At 45.5% G+C, this 15,607-nt stretch overlaps 1 protein-coding gene across 3 annotated transcripts; it reads left to right on the top strand.

Annotated features, from left to right (window-relative positions):
- The first annotated feature begins 609 nt into the window (after window positions 1–609).
- Window positions 610–4,866, top strand: LOC121993060 (homeobox-leucine zipper protein ROC2-like). 3 transcript variants are annotated; one of them, XM_042547730.1, is made up of 11 exons: window positions 610–1,078; window positions 1,252–1,511; window positions 1,658–1,775; window positions 1,882–2,070; window positions 2,163–2,630; window positions 2,718–2,819; window positions 2,897–3,272; window positions 3,404–3,675; window positions 3,763–3,858; window positions 3,950–4,330; window positions 4,419–4,866. In XM_042547730.1, the coding sequence occupies exons 1-10, from the start codon at window positions 971–973 to the stop codon at window positions 4,310–4,312; spliced, it is 2,352 nt and encodes a 783-aa protein (XP_042403664.1). In that variant the 5' UTR covers window positions 610–970; the 3' UTR covers window positions 4,313–4,330; window positions 4,419–4,866. The 3 variants fall into 3 exon arrangements, with proteins under 3 accessions (XP_042403664.1, XP_042403662.1, XP_042403663.1); XM_042547728.1 differs by having other exon boundaries at window positions 2,163–2,819; XM_042547729.1 differs by having other exon boundaries at window positions 2,163–2,819; window positions 4,422–4,866.
- Window positions 4,867–15,607: the final 10,741 nt, after the last annotated feature.

Consider the following 15,607-nt stretch of genomic DNA (forward strand, 5'->3'; position numbering starts at 1 on the left):
TATGATAATTCATTTTGTTGTTTTGTGTATGTTATGCAAAGCTTGGAGTAGTTTAACTTACCTACTCTAAACTATTACATGTACTCTCTCCGACTACGACTACGCTAAGCAACTTTCAGGAACTCTCGACTCAAATTTGGGCACGAGGGATGGTCGAGGAGGGACAGAGTGGTGCACTAACTTGTTAGAGGATCTAGGAGGGGAGGAATTTGAAGTAGGATTCAAGGATCTCACTCATCTTTGATTTTAGACACATAAAATTATTTTCTATCTTACAAAATTCCAATGTCTCAATTCCATTTACCTCAACTAGAATAACAACAAAAAAGTTAATATCGCAAAATGATGAAGTATAGATGGATAAGAGATTAAATTCAAACAAAGTTTAAACAAAAAGGAGTTTTAAAATATAATTCCATGTGATAAACTGGATGAATAATTACGTGAAAAATGTAATTACCCTTTTTCACCATATACCTGGAATAATTTAAATGAGAAAAATGGACGCCCACAAAGGAGACCTCTCTTCTCTCTCCATCACTCTCTCTCAACCCTAATTACGCCACCCTCTCAATAAATGCAATTGCACCCTCTCAATACGCTGTGCAATAACTCCTCACCCCTCTTCCTCTCCTACCTTCCTCCATCTATCTTCTCCCTTTCCCCTCCTCCTTCTTCTTCTTCAGATCCCTCTCTCATGGCTTCTCTTCTACTGTTCTCTCCCTTTCTCTGAAACTTAACTGAGGAAGTTGGAGTAGAATCATCAGAAGAGCAACCAGTGGTGACTCTTATATAGACGTGTATTTCATCAGCTACGGGGTTTCCTCTTCTTCTTCTTTTTCTTCTTCTCCATGTGTATCTTCTTTAAGTTATTCTCTTGTAGTTAAGAGCTGTTGCACCTGTATATCTTTCTATCTCTGTTTCCTTGTTGAGATTTCTAGCTAGTAATTAGGGTTTAGTTGAGAGAAATATGCCTGTGGGGATCATGATACCTGCAAGACAGCAATCAGCAGCTTCCATGATGGGGAGGAACACAGGCACCAGTTTTGGCTCTTCCTCAGTCCTGTCCCTCAGCCAGGTATTTGGTTAATCAGTAACTTACTTTTTTTTTTATCTTAAAATTTTTGTTTCTTGATTATTGTAATTCAGTCATGATTTGCTTGTTTGCACTTTAATCTCAAAGAAGAAGGATATGATTGTTTGTGATTCATAGTGTTGTTTGATTTTTTTTTTTTTTTTTTTTTTCTGAAGCCGAACTTGCTGGAGGGAGGCCAGCAGATCCCTCTGCAGTACCAGCACGGTAGCAACCACCAGCTGTTGGAGATGGCGGCGGTGACCACCGCGGAGAGCGAGATGGCCCGGGCGGCCCGTGAGGACGTCGACTTCGAGAGCAAATCCGCCGGCAGCGAGAACATAGAGGGCGCCTCCGGCGACGACCAGGACCAGAACCAGCGGCCGCGGAAGAAACGCTACCACCGCCACACTCAGCATCAGATCCAAGAAATGGAGTCGTAATATTTATAAAATTAATCTCGTCTCTGTTGCTGTTTAATTTATTTCTAGGATTCATCAGATCTCTCTTAATCTGTTCTTCGGATCTCGATCTCTAATCTCAAAGAATTATCCTTGGACAATTAATTTCCTGATCTGGTTTCAGATTTTTCAAGGAATGCCCTCATCCAGACGACAAACAGAGAAAGGAGCTGAGCAGAGAACTTGGACTGGAGCCTCTTCAAATCAAATTCTGGTTCCAAAACAAGCGCACCCAAATGAAGGTATATAATTAATTAATTAATTTGTTTGTTTGAAGATTAATCTTTGATATATAATTAATTATTGTCTCGTCGATAGTTTAATCGTGGTTAATTTATGGATTTATAGAATCAACACGAGCGACATGAGAACAGCGAGCTGCGCGCCGAGAACGAGAAGTTGCGCGCCGAGAACATGAGGTACAAAGAAGCCCTCAGCAACGCCGCCTGCCCGAACTGCGGCGGCCCCGCCTCCCTCGGCGAGATGTCGCTCGACGAGCACCATCTCCGCATCGAAAACGCCCGCCTTCGCGAAGAAGTATATATATATTCGTAATTGGTCGAATCATTCATTGCATGGGTTGGGGAATCTATATAGATTTATATTCTTGAATGTTTGTGTGTTGGCAGATCGATAGAATATCCGGAATAGCGGCGAAATATGTAGGGAAGCCAATGGCGGCGACGGGGCCGTCGTACCCGCTGCTGTCTCCGACGTCGTCGCGGTCGCCGTTGGATTTGGGTTTCGGCGCCGGAGGCGGCGGCGGCAGTGAGGAAGTGTACGGAGGGGATCTGCTTCGGGGCGTGGCGGGGCAAGGCGAGATGGAGAAGCCGGTGGTGGTGGAGCTGGCCGTGGCGGCCATGGAGGAGCTCATCCGGATGGCACAGCTCAACGAGCCTCTGTGGGTGCCTCATGAAGATACCATCAACTCCGCCGGCGTCGGTGCTTCCGGGGAGACGCTGAACGAGGACGAGTACATGCGAGCGTTCCCCAGAGGCTTCGGCCCGAAGCAGTTCGGGCTCAAGACGGAGGCCTCGAGGGAGACGGCGGTGGTCATCATGAACCAGATGAACGTTGTGGAGATGCTCATGGATGTGGTAATCAATCAATCAACAACTCAATTATTAATTCATTATTCATATGAAATTTCAATCGATTTTTGTGAATATATTAATTTGGAGCAGAATCAATGGTCGAATGTGTTTCCGGGGATCGTGTCGAGAGCCTTCACGCTGGAAGTGTTATCCACTGGAGTTGCAGGCAATTACAATGGAGCTCTGCAATTGGTATGGCCATCAATATTGGCTTTGTGCGTCGTCCCAATTCGTCACTTATCTCTCCGATCCCTATAAATATGTTTCAGATGTCGGCGGAATTCCAAGTTCCTTCTCCACTCGTTCCGACGAGGGAGTTCCTCTTCGTTAGGTACTGCAAGCAGCATCCGGACGGGACTTGGGCCGTCGTGGACGTTTCCCTCGATAGCCTCCGGCCAGGCCCTGTGTTGAGGTGCCGGAGAAGACCCTCCGGCTGCTTGATCCAGGAAATGCCCAACGGCTACTCAAAGGTCACGTGGGTGGAGCATGTCGAGGTAGATGACCGGTCGGTGCACAACATCTACAAGCCGCTGGTCAACTCCGGCTTAGCTTTCGGCGCCAAGAGGTGGGTCTGCACTCTGGATCGCCAATGCGAGCGGCTTGCCAGCGTGATGGCCAGCAACATCCCCTCTGCCGATATCGGTGGTAATTATAATTATAATTAGAATTAGAATTAAATTGCTTGTTGAAGCTTCGTTAATGGCGCTAGCTAAATCGTTGCAAATTGCATGGCGGCCGGTGATCGCGTATTCGCGGATGAATATATATATATGCAGTGATAACGAGCGCAGAGGGACGAAAGAGCATGTTGAAGCTGGCGGAGAGGATGGTGATGAGTTTCTGCGGCGGCGTGAGCGCGTCGACGACGCATCAGTGGACGACGCTGTCGGGAAGCGGGGCGGAGGACGTGCGCGTGATGACGAGGAAGAGCGTGGACGATCCCGGCCGGCCGCCGGGCATCGTCCTCAACGCCGCTACCTCCTTCTGGCTCCCCGTCTCGCCCAAGCGCGTCTTCGACTTCCTTCGCGACGAAACCACTCGCAGCGAGGTGCGCAATCGGTCAACGCTGTGTATTAATGTTCCTTATTCTTCATGCGTCGATCGCTCATCGTACTCGTTGTGACCGGACTTGCAGTGGGATATACTCTCCAATGGCGGAGTCGTTCAGGAAATGGCTCACATCGCCAATGGCCAAGATCAAGGCAACTGCGTCTCTCTTCTCCGTGTCAATGTAATTCGCCTCACGATGCGCATCATATATCGATCGATCCAATTTAACCTACTCATTTTGTTTTTTGAATTGTTAAATGTCGATGAAGCAGAGCACGAACTCGAATCAGAGCAACATGCTGATACTTCAAGAGAGCTGCACCGACGCGACGGGCTCCTACGTCATCTACGCGCCCGTGGACGTCATGGCCATGAACGTGGTGTTGAACGGCGGCGACCCGGACTACGTGGCGCTCCTCCCCTCCGGCTTCGCCATCCTCCCCGACGGGCCTTCGTCGGCATCGCAAGCCGTGTCGGCCGGCGGCTCCCTTCTCACCGTCGCCTTCCAGATCCTCGTCGACTCCGTCCCGACCGCGAAGCTCTCCCTCGGCTCCGTGGCCACTGTCAACAGCCTCATCGCCTGCACCGTCGAGCGCATCAAGGCGTCCGTCGCAGGCGAAACCATTCCCCATTAACAACATCATCTGTGGCATGTACGTGCACATACAAACTTCACTTCGATCCAGCTCTCTATCTCTTATAGTTCATGCATGCGGATTTAGTGTTCGACGAAATGTGCAGCAGAAGGGGTGGTAGTGGAGATTGGGATGGAACTTGTGGGAGTCAAGAACGCACCTCATGCTTCCCTTGCCGTGTGGTACTGGTGGAATTAAGCATACAAAAATACGACGTCCGTTCGTTCATGCACCACTGTGCAAGGAGAGTTGGTTCGGGTATTGACTTTCCAATACATATCTTAATTATTCATTACCTCCTCTTGATTTTGCACTACTTCTACTTCTACTTCGACTTATTATCTTAATGTTTTCAATGTGTTTTGTAATGTTAATTTGCTTTGGATTCGAAGTGTACTCTGGCACCATGGAACAATGGAACAGGCATATGTACTTGCTCCTACTCTCTTTCCGGCATTTATTGTGTTAATTTGATTTCTCACTAGCCAAAATGTCAGCTACATATGTCTGTAACTGGTTTTATATATTCCATTCTGAAGAGTATTTTAGCTTCATGCATGTTTTTACGAAGTCTACTCCATTATTAATTCAAATGAAACTTTGGGAAAGCATGTAGATTTACAAAGCCTAACTATTTCGCTAGCTCTTCTTAACCCAATCTTCCAGCAGCACTGAAACCCAATCTTCAAATTTGTTATCACATGACTTTAACATCCCGAGTCATGAAAATAAGAAATGTAAAGTAAATGGTGTATAACCGTCGTTCAGCTGCTAATGACTATCTCCAATGGTTTTATAGTCATCGCCCGATTTTATCATACGCAACACTTAGCTAATTTTTGAATTTATTGCTGATCTCTATTTTGACCGTAATGCCTTTTAATTATTATTGATGTCACTGTAATTTCTCAAGAGTCATTCAAATCTTCACCTATTAATGCTAAGCACGCTTGGCCATACCTCGTAATGATGTTTTCTGTCTCATCATTAATGTCACCTGTAACAGAATGTCACGTGTCGCCTCTGCATGCCGCCGTCTATGTGATGTGATAGACGGTTGTTTGTGCTTAATGTGATGACTGTCTTTTTTGAATTCAGTGGTCATGATGAATCCTCATTTTCTAAAGCCCTCGATTGGACGGCTCAAAGCGATCATTATCCAAGTTTTTAAGCCCCCAACCTTTTCTTTTGATCCTATCGTCTTCTTCGTGTTCACCATCGTCTTCCTCTCTTCGTCCCTAGCCTTTGCTGGCGATTTCTTTTACAGTAAGCTCTTTCTTCTTATTGAATCCTTATTTTCCTTCCCTATCTTTGCTTTATGGTTGAATTTCCTCGTCCTCCACCGGCCGTCCCCGGGCTCTGGTATATCTCCACCAAGTATAAATTTAACGGCGATGAGGTCGACTAGATGCAGCTAACATATCGTTTCCCTGAGGGTTATAAGATTGTCATCCCATCCGCTTATGACCGTCCTCATATACCTTTTGATGGGGTTTTGTCCTTTTTTAAGGATTAGTTTCTAGTCGACCTGCGTTTTCCCATTCACCATTGTTTCTCCGAAGTTTATAAATATTTCCATATTTCTTTGCATCAACTAGTATCTAATTCTATTAGACTGCTGTGCGGGGTAGTCATACTATTCCGCCTACACAGTATCCCTTTTGGTATACCATATGTTTCACTATTTCTATTACCCTAAACTGTGAGAGTCGAACACCTTTCTATTTCAAGCCCGAGTGGGTGCCGTCTACTTCGATAAAATGTCTTCCTCAAATAAGTACTAGAGGGAGCATTATTTCTACGTCTTTTCGTTCGTCCAGAATTCCCGATCGACTGGCAGATAGAGTTGGTGAAGTCTCCTCCAGTCTGCTGGTATTGGGGCCGGTTGGACTACCTTCAAGTAGTCACAAGTCTGGTAGTCACGAGCTTGACTAGTTAGAAATACCACATACATCGGTTGTTATTAGAGGGGGGGTCCTGTATGTGTTTGGGCTAAGCCCTATTCGAACGTGGCTGCCCCTCCCCCTAGGTATATCCTTTTTCTTCCTGCAGTCTTTGAATCTAATTGATTTTCATCTTTTCTTGCAACCCAAATCATGTTGAAGGCACAGCTGAGCGGCAAGAGCAAGCTTGCCGACACAAAACTCAATGCCAAAGGCGTCGCCAAACTGGAGAGTCAAGGCTTGTTGTTGGTCGAGCACTCAAAAGAGTTGATCGGCGAAGTAGGCAGAAGCCAAGTGGCAGCTAATAACACCACGACCACAATTGGTGAGCTAGCCCCTAGTGGCAATCTATGGCGTCGATCACAGTGCCTTCAAAGTCGGCCACTTCAGGTGAGCCGCTAATCCAACGCCGCAAGAGGCACCAGGCAGAGGCTTCTTCCTGCTCAGCTACTTTAGCTATCCAGCCCTTTGTTCCTTCTAGTCAACCGTCCGAGCGGGGCGAAACTTCCTCTTCGGTAGTCCCTGAGAGGGAGACTACCTTACCTACCCCTCCATCCTCTAATCAGACATCCTCGTTGTTCGTTCTGCCAGCTGTGGCGATATGTGCATCTATGGTTGCCTTCTTGCCACCTCCGCCTACTAGCTCTTCCAACGAAGTATCCATAATTCGCTCCTCCCTTATGTCCAAGTCCAAGGGCCCGACCACTTCAGAGCCATTAGCCTTGAGCGGCTGACGAAGCATTAAGGCCGTCCTTCGCTTGCCTACTGACGAATGGCATCAGCCGAACGGTGCTAAGCCGCGCCCCCTAGACACCAAATAACCATCCAAGGTCCCTTTGCCCAAACGTGGGAAGATGTCAGGGCTAGAGCGGCGACCCTTCCGCCCAGGGAGCTAGCCGATGACTTTTCTTAGAAATTCAATGGGGTAAATTTTAATTAAGTCTTTTATTCGTGTTCCCTAATCATCACTAATTAGCTTTTCGGTCTTGTAGTTCTGGGTAGAGAGTTTGACTATCTATCAGTGGCTAGCATTTTTGGAGCATGAGAACCAACAGTTGCAAGCCCCGTCCGACCAATCAGAAACCTCCCGAGCTCTCCTTGAACAACTGACTAAAAAGGTGGCCCAACTGAAGAGAGACTTGGACCAGAGTTCCGAGCCATTGTTGGACTCCGAACGGGCGCTTGCCATAATGAAGAATAAGAATCACAAGCAAGACCTTCAACTTGACCAGCTAACAAAGTGGGCTCATAACTTTGAGTCGAAGATAAACTCTGCCAATGCCTTAAAAGCCGAGCAGGCTAGCCGAACGGCTGAGCAGGCGGCAAGCAAGCTCCAGCTCGAGGAGAAAGATGCTGAGCTTGCTACTCTAAAAGCTGAGTTGGGGGCGTCCTGGGTGACTTTCAATAGGTATCAAGAGGAGGAACCTGGTCGGTTGGAGTCTTTCAGAGTAAATTAAACTATCTCTGCTCTGACGCTTTCAATGAAATGTTTACCAACCGGACTCTCCGCCTTTTAGACTATGGCATCGACGACACTCTCCACTAGCTGAAGGACATCGACTACCGCTCACCCGATCTACCTAGTAAAATTATAAAGAGGGAGAAGTTCACCGAGTCACTTCTGGATGACGTGCTTGATTATCTGGCCTAGCTTCCTTTTCTACCTTATCATCAACTTTTTGTACACTCTTATCTATTTCTTGTAAAAATTTATAAGTATCAATGAAGACCTACCCGTTCAGCGCTTTATATTTCTCTGTTCTACCGTCTTGTAGTTTTTTAAACCATCCTTAGTGTAGGAGCCTTGGCCTTTTATATTCATTCACACAACAGGTAGAATGTGGGTCAGGCTTGCTTCTAGCATGATTGGATGGCCTATGATTCTCTGATACTCATCGTGAGAGCTTCACTCGCTTATAACACAGCCTAACGACTTGTGAGTATTCGACACTTAGCACGAGTGCTACGCTCACTTACAACATGGTCGAATTGCTCGTGAGTCTTTGACACGCCCGGTCTGAACCCCGTGACTACTAATCTTGAGGCGTAAGAGCATGCTCGCTTATAACTCGCTTGATCGAGTCGAGAGTCTTTGATAATTTGGCGTGAGTGGATACTCACTTATAACATGGCCGAGCGGCTCGTGAGTCTTTGATACTTTGTCGTGAGTGCATGCTCACTTATAACTCACCAGATCGGGTCGAGAGTCTTTAACACTTTAGCGCGAGTGCGTACTTGCTTATAATATGGCCAAGCAGCTCGTGAGTCTTTGACACGCTCAGTCTGAAATCCGTGGCTATTAATCTTGAGGCGCGACAACACGCTCGCTTATAACTCGGCCAATCTGGTCGAGAGTCTTTAACACTTTTACGTGAGTGTATGCTCACTTATAATATGGTCGAGTGGCTCATGAGTCTTTGACATGCTCAGTCTGAAACTCGTGGCTATTAATCTTGAGGCGCAAGAGCATGCTCGCTTATAACTTGCTTGATTGGGTTGAGAGTCTTTACACTTTGGCGCGAGTGCATGCTCACTTATAACATGGTCGAGAGGCTCGTGAGTCTTTGACACTGAGCGAATCTTGGTTTTAAACCTTCATGCATTCATAGAATAAATGGTTTTATAATTTGCACCAATTCTACTACACGCTTACTATCCTGCTCTGTTGGGGTTGCAAACATAGTCCCACATTGAAAACACATATGAAAGATCATGGGTTTATAAGAGAAAATATATCTCCATTGGAATGAGGCTTTTGGGTAGAGCTCAAGAGCAAAATCATGTGGGCTTAGGCCCAAAGTGGACAATATCATACCATTATGGAGATATCTAAATTCTTTTCGATCCTACAATTGGTATCAGAGCTTGGACTGCAGAAGGTTTAATCGCCGACTGTGCACAAGTGCTATGGTCTGATTGAACCATGTGGGCACAATATTGACTTCGAACAAAGAAAGTGGGGGCTCCTATGTTCAGATCAAGAGGACCAGACACCAGGCAGGAGGTCCTAGTTGCGGCTAGGCAAGGAAGTCCTAGTAGGTTGAGTGGATCGAGAGGCAGGAAGACCTGGTGGGTCGAGGATTGGACGTGGGAAGCCTGTGGTCCTTTATTTGAGGGGGGGATTATTGGGGTTGCAAGGTTGCAAACATAGTGTAACAACCCAAATTTCCTCATTTCGAGTTCTAATAGTGCTTGAAAATATTTAGAAATACTTTAAAAATATTCTAGAGAATTTTAAAAAATTTTAGAGTATTTTTATGTAATTTTCGGAGTTCGTTTGATATTTTTACCAAAAGAAACAAGTTGCAAAAAAATAAAGAGGTTGAGCCAAGGTTTGAACTGAAGACCTCTGGTTAAACAAAGCCTTAAGTGGTTTCGGATGACCAGGAACCCAGCAGGGCCGTGCTGATAAAATAGATAGCGGAAAATACTTTAAGAAGTAGTAGATAACAGAAATATCTAGGTATTAAAAGGGATAAGTTAAGGGAGGAATTGGGGTTTTATTTCCGTGACCTAAAGTTCCTCTCCTCTCTAACGTGCGACGTCGTTCACTGCTCGGGCGAAACCGGGAAAGAGGAATCTAGGGCTTCTCTCCGATGACCGGTCCAGGGTGATCTCCGAGGGCCTTCTCCACCATCGCGATCACCTTGTCGAGGAGAACACGTAGACGTGAAGAAGCTGCCGAGATTTCGAGTTTTCTCCGAAGCCCTAGAAGCGATTTCGGTTGTAAGTCCAAGAACAAGGTAAGTGCTTCTCACCTGCAGTAGGAGTAGCTCACGGATCCTTGTTCTTCTTGTTTCTTTGAAGCATGTTGTAAGGAGTAGTGTTTTGATGTTTGCTGCCGTGAGTCTCAAGGAAAGGAAATGTATGGTGTAGGTTAAGCATGTAGGTTGTTTTCTTCAGGCTTTGTAATTAGAAATTCATATTTCTGATGTAGATTTTTCTACTTGGGATCTTAACAGGTAGGATCGGTTCATGTAAGAGCCTTGTAGGTTTCGGATGCTACTACTAGGCAATGAACATAAGATAGCTTGGATAAATTTCGAGCATGTAGTTAATTTTCTTCCTTACTGCTAGCTTTCGGTTTTGTGTTATGAAATGAAGATGAACAACCTTTGGTTTTGGGAGCATTCAGTTAGATCCCTTAGTAGTGTAGTTAGACCTGCAGTCTTGATTTCTGTTGCTCTATAAAAGTATAAGCTTGAACAAGTTTTATATGGGTTTTGTTTAAAATTCCAGCAAGCTTCACATAGGCTTTAATTCCAACAAGTTTCAATTTTGTTTTGTGCTGTAAAAGGGGCACGAACAGCCCCTTTAGAGCTTATAGTGCAGATTTTGTTGAGCTTATAGTGCAGATTTTGTTAAGCTTACAGTGCAGATTTTGTTAAGTATTATAGTGCAGATTTTGTTAAGCTTAAAGTGCAGATTTTTGTTAAGTATTATGGTGCAGATTTTTGTTAAGTATCATAGTGCAGATTTTGTTCAGTATTACAGTTTCAGAATTGTTTAAGCGTGGCAGTTTTAGAATTTGTTTAAGTATTGCAGTTTCGTATAAGGCAGTCTTTTATTATAAGTATTAACAAGTAATAAGTATTTTATTTGAGAAGGCTAGTACCCGACTTCCGAGGTTGTCGTTAAACAAATCCAGGTGACCGGTTCCGAGGTCTCGGCCCTGGTAAGACCAAGGTCTTTACCCTTGTAGGACTGGTGGCTTGCTACCTCAGTTTCTATTAGGGAGCGCGCAATAGTACTAAGTCTGGGCCTAAGAGATTATTATTTTGAAGTATAAAAGTATAAGTTTTGGAACAAATGGAATAAGCTTCCCATAAGTTTAAAAATCAGCAAGCTTAGCTCTTTTATTCTTACATGTTCAGACTTTTTTATTGCTGTTAGATGAGCATGAGCAGCTTTACATGTTTAGCATTTCAGTCTGTTTTGATTTCCTTGCTATTAGATGAGCATGAGTAGTATTCCTTTTAAAGCAATCAGTTCTTAGATTTCTTCCTGTTCAGATGCATATTCGAGTTTTGTGAGTTAGATAGCGCTTACTAAGTATTCTGCTTATAGTTGCATTTTCCTCTTACTGCAGATAAAGGGAAAGGAAAGCTATAGTGAAAGAAGGCGACAAGGAGGTGTGGATGGATGTGTGATGTCTGGACTATGGAAGCCTTGAGATTTTGCTTAAGAATTCATTAAGATTTTGTATTTAGACTGTTGGGATTATTCTTTCATGTTGCTGGATTTGTTCATTGAATATTTTAAGTTTTAGAATTCTTCCTTTTATTTGCTATGCATATTAGTTTCGCTATCTGAGTTGTATTATTGTTGCATACATGTTCAGATTAATATATAGTTTTAGCATGTTCAGATTAACATATATAGTTTTAGTTGAGAACAAATAATTGAGTAGAATGTATTATATGAGTTATTTATATTTCCAGCTGTTACTTATTGTATCCTTTGAGTTTTTAAGAGTTTTAAGTATTGATATTTACATATGAGCAACACTAGTTAAGAAAATTTAATAGTATAGTAACGTCCCACCTTCACAGACTAGTAGAGAGGAGGGTGGGGTGTTACACATAGTCCCACATTGAAAATACATGGGAAAGATCATGAGTTTATAAAAGAAAAGATATCTCCATTGGAATGAAGCCTTTTGGGTAGATCCCAAGAGCAAAACCATGAGGGCTTAGGCCTAAAGTGGATAATATCATACCATTGTGGAGATATCTAAATTCTTTTCGATCCTATATACTCGACATGACTGTAGCTAGTTTGCGCTCCATGGCTGGTAAAGCTTCCTTCCGATCTAGTCTTATAGATAGTATGATCCCGAGTTGAACTTGTGTATCACTGTGTAAGGCCTCCCTATGGCACCTCTAGTTTGGTCACATCATTGACCAGCGTCACTCTTTTCCATACTAAGTTGCGACCTAGAACGATCTAGGAATAACTCATCTATTGTAGTTTTACTTCATCCTCTGTTGATACACCATCAACCGGACAACAGCTTTATCTCTGACTTTGTCTATCATATCTAGCTCCATAAGTCGTCGATCGGGATTATCCTAGTCGTATAGCCTTCGCCGATTAGATTCTATTTTATTCTCGACTGGGACCACTGCTTCTCCTCATTACACCAAGTGGAATGAAGTAATGCTGGTGCATGTCCTCTCGAGGAGTGGTGTGATAAGACTATAGTACGCTCGGTAGCTCATCCACTTAACTTCCTCCCATGTGGTCGAGTTGGGTCCTATGTCCTCTGAGGATTTCTCAGTTAGTGACTTTCATTTGGCTATTGCTTTGGGATAAGCTACTAAAGTGAAGGCATGTGTAATACCATAGCCGACACACTACTCTTTAAGTCTATGTCCTTGAAACTATCTGTTGGTGCGGTTAGCACTAACGGTCTAACCCAGGTTTTGATGAATGATAAAATAGGTTAAGTTAGTTGTGTTGTTGATCTAACACTCTGACCGAGTGTGCAGGAGAAGCCCAGACAGGTCGACGAGCTGACTGGATGTCTGGCACGAAGCCCATCTAGGTCAACGGGTCGACCTGATAGCTGGCACAAAGTCCAAACGGGTCGACGGGCTGACTGGACATTTGGCACGAAGTCCAGCTAGGTCGACGGGTTGACCGGATAGCTAGCACGAAGTCCAGACGGGTTGAAGGGCTGACCGGACGTCTGGCAGGTAAGTGAAGGTAAGTCACTGGAGGGGAGTGACTGTGAGGACGCGTTCCCCGGAAGGGAACTTAGGCGCCATCCGACTTAGAACCATTTCAGAACTCTAAGTTGAGATCGTGACTAGACTCCGGTCTCGGAAAGACGGAATCTAAGTCATACTCTTTCTATTTAAATTATGAACTATGCTAATAATCTGTTTTGCAGGAGATATGAGTGCCTCGGACTAACGTTTTTTTTTTGCAGGAAGGAAACTGCTGGAAAACAGGGTCCGGGCGCCCAGGAGGTACCCAGGCGCCTGGAGGTCCGAGCGCCCGGAGGCGAACTTTTATCATCTTCGCGTCATCGCCACATGGATGTTAGGATCGATGGTCGCGGCTAGAGAGGGGGGTGTGAATAGCCGACCCCAAATCTTCGTTTCTTTCTACAAGTTGATGTTAGCGCAGCGGAAAATAAAACAAAGAAACAAAGACAAGAAGATCAAACCTCAACACGCGTCGATGTAACGAGGTTCGAAGATATACTCCTACTCCTCGGCGTGTCCGTAAGGTGGACGAAGCCTATCAATCCGTCGGTGGATGAGTCCCCGGAGAACCGGCTAATATATATACTCCTTCTGGGTGGAGAAACCTCGCCACAATCTTTCTTGCACCAGCAAGAATAGGAGTACAAGAATACACAAGAAGAAGCAACAATATGAATGTAAAAACAAACAATCGTGCCTTCTCATCGGCTGTTGATGAAGCAGCAACTTCATGGGCCAAATACAGCAGCAACTGTTGGAGACCCCAGCCGAGGAAGCTCACGCGAAGCTTCAGCTAAGAAGAGCTCAGCAAAGCTCAGCAACAGCAAGCTCTTACAGAAGCAAGAGGTAGCAGCTGAGGAGAGGAAGAAGAAGAAGTATTGCTGTAGAAGCCCTCGATCTCCTTTTATAACCTGCACTGCAAAGAAGACAGCGAAGAAGACGGAGATAGTCGTTGTCACTCATAACGACTATACCTGGACCGATCAGGCTCCACCCTGATCGGTCCGAGGCCTCCCTAATCGGTCTTGGGGACCTATCAGGACCTATGCTGATCGGTCCTCAGACCGATCAGCACTCTTCACAGAGAACTCGCCCAACTCTCTGATCGTCTCCTGATCGGTCTGTGGACCGATCAGGGTGCATGTGGATCGGTCCACATACCGATCCCCTCCTTTTCTCTTTGCCTTCTGTTCGCTTTCTGATCGGTCTGCAGACCGATCAGATAACGTACAGTAGCATACTGTTTGGTTACTGATCGGTCACCAGACCGATCAGATAACCCAGTGTATCACTGGATCGATCCACTGATCGATCCAGCTCTTGGTTTTTGCCCAAACCAAGTCCCACGCCTTCCAAACCAATATCCGGTCAAACTTGACCTATTGGTATCTCATGCTTAGCATCTGGTCACTCCCTTGACCTGCTAAGACTCCCTACCAAGTGTCCGGTCAATCCCTTTGACCCACTTAGACTTTTCTCTTCGTGCCAAGTATCCGGTCACTCCCTTGACCTACTTGACCTTCACAACACCAGATGTCCGATCAGCCTTGATTCATCTGGATTTTTCCTTGCCCGGCTTCACTCACCAGGTCTTCCCAACTGCCTAGCTTCACTCACCAGGACTTTCTCCAACTGCCTGGCTTCACTCACCAGGACTTTCACTTTCACCTAGCTTCACTCACTAGGACTTTCACTTTCACCTAGCTTCACTCACTAGGATTTTCACCTGCCTTCACTCACCAGGACTTTCCGAACTGCCTGGCTTCACTCACCAGGACTTTTCCAATTGCCTTCACTAGGACTTTCACCTGGCTTCACTCACCAGGATTTTCCATCTGCCTTCCTGATCTAGAGAACGAGCTACCGAGCCCTCTTTGACCTAGTCCGAAGAACGAGCTACCGAGCCCTCTCCGTCTTTCACTTCCGGTCCAGAGAACGAGCTACCGAGCCCTCTCTGACCTAGTCCGGAGAACGAGCTACCGAGCCCTCTCCGTCTTTCACTTCCGGTCCAGAGAACGAGCTACCGAGCCCTCTCTGACCTAGTCCGAGCTATCGAGCCCTCTCCGACTTCCACTTGCCAAGTTCCCATACTTGGACTTCTCCGTGCCAAGTCTCCATACTTGGACTTTCTCCCGTGCCAAGCTCCCTGCTTGGACTTTTCCCGTGCCAAGTCAACTCACCTCGGGTCAACCAGGTCAACCTTGACCAAGGGTTGCACCCACAACCTCCCAAGTTTATGTTCTTGTCAAATATCAAGATACAACTTGAGTCAGGTCAACTCGAGTCAGGTCAACCAGGTCAACCTTGACCTAAGGTTGCACCAACAATCTCCCATCAAAATACAACTCTTCTGTTCTCGTCAAACATCAAAATACAACTCGAGTCAGGTCAACTCGAGTCGGGTCAACCAGGTCAACCTTGACCTAAGGTTGCACCAACAATGGTGTCTCCTGGTTGGGTCAGCTACGTCACACCAGGGCGCCCTGAAGGTTCCAGGCTCCCCAAACCTCCTATATGAGGAGGGTCAAGGCTAAAGCTCCAACAACAACTGACAATCAGATCTTCAGTGCTCCTGCGACGTTGCCAAAAGCTCACCGACAAGTTTCTTTTTCTTTCTATCTTAGTTTTCATAATTGTCG

This window comes from Zingiber officinale, chromosome 6B, assembly GCF_018446385.1.
Source record: "Zingiber officinale cultivar Zhangliang chromosome 6B, Zo_v1.1, whole genome shotgun sequence".
Taxonomy (NCBI): domain Eukaryota; kingdom Viridiplantae; phylum Streptophyta; class Magnoliopsida; order Zingiberales; family Zingiberaceae; genus Zingiber; species Zingiber officinale.

Coding starts and splice junctions, on each gene's coding strand:
- LOC121993060 (XM_042547728.1), top strand. CDS start 971: ATGCCTGTGGGGATCATGATACCTGCAAGACAGCAATCAGCAGCTTCC. Junction 1,079..1,251: donor CAGTCCTGTCCCTCAGCCAG/GTATTTGGTTAA, acceptor TTTTTTCTGAAG/CCGAACTTGCTGGAGGGAGG. Junction 3,676..3,762: donor ACGAAACCACTCGCAGCGAG/GTGCGCAATCGG, acceptor CCGGACTTGCAG/TGGGATATACTCTCCAATGG.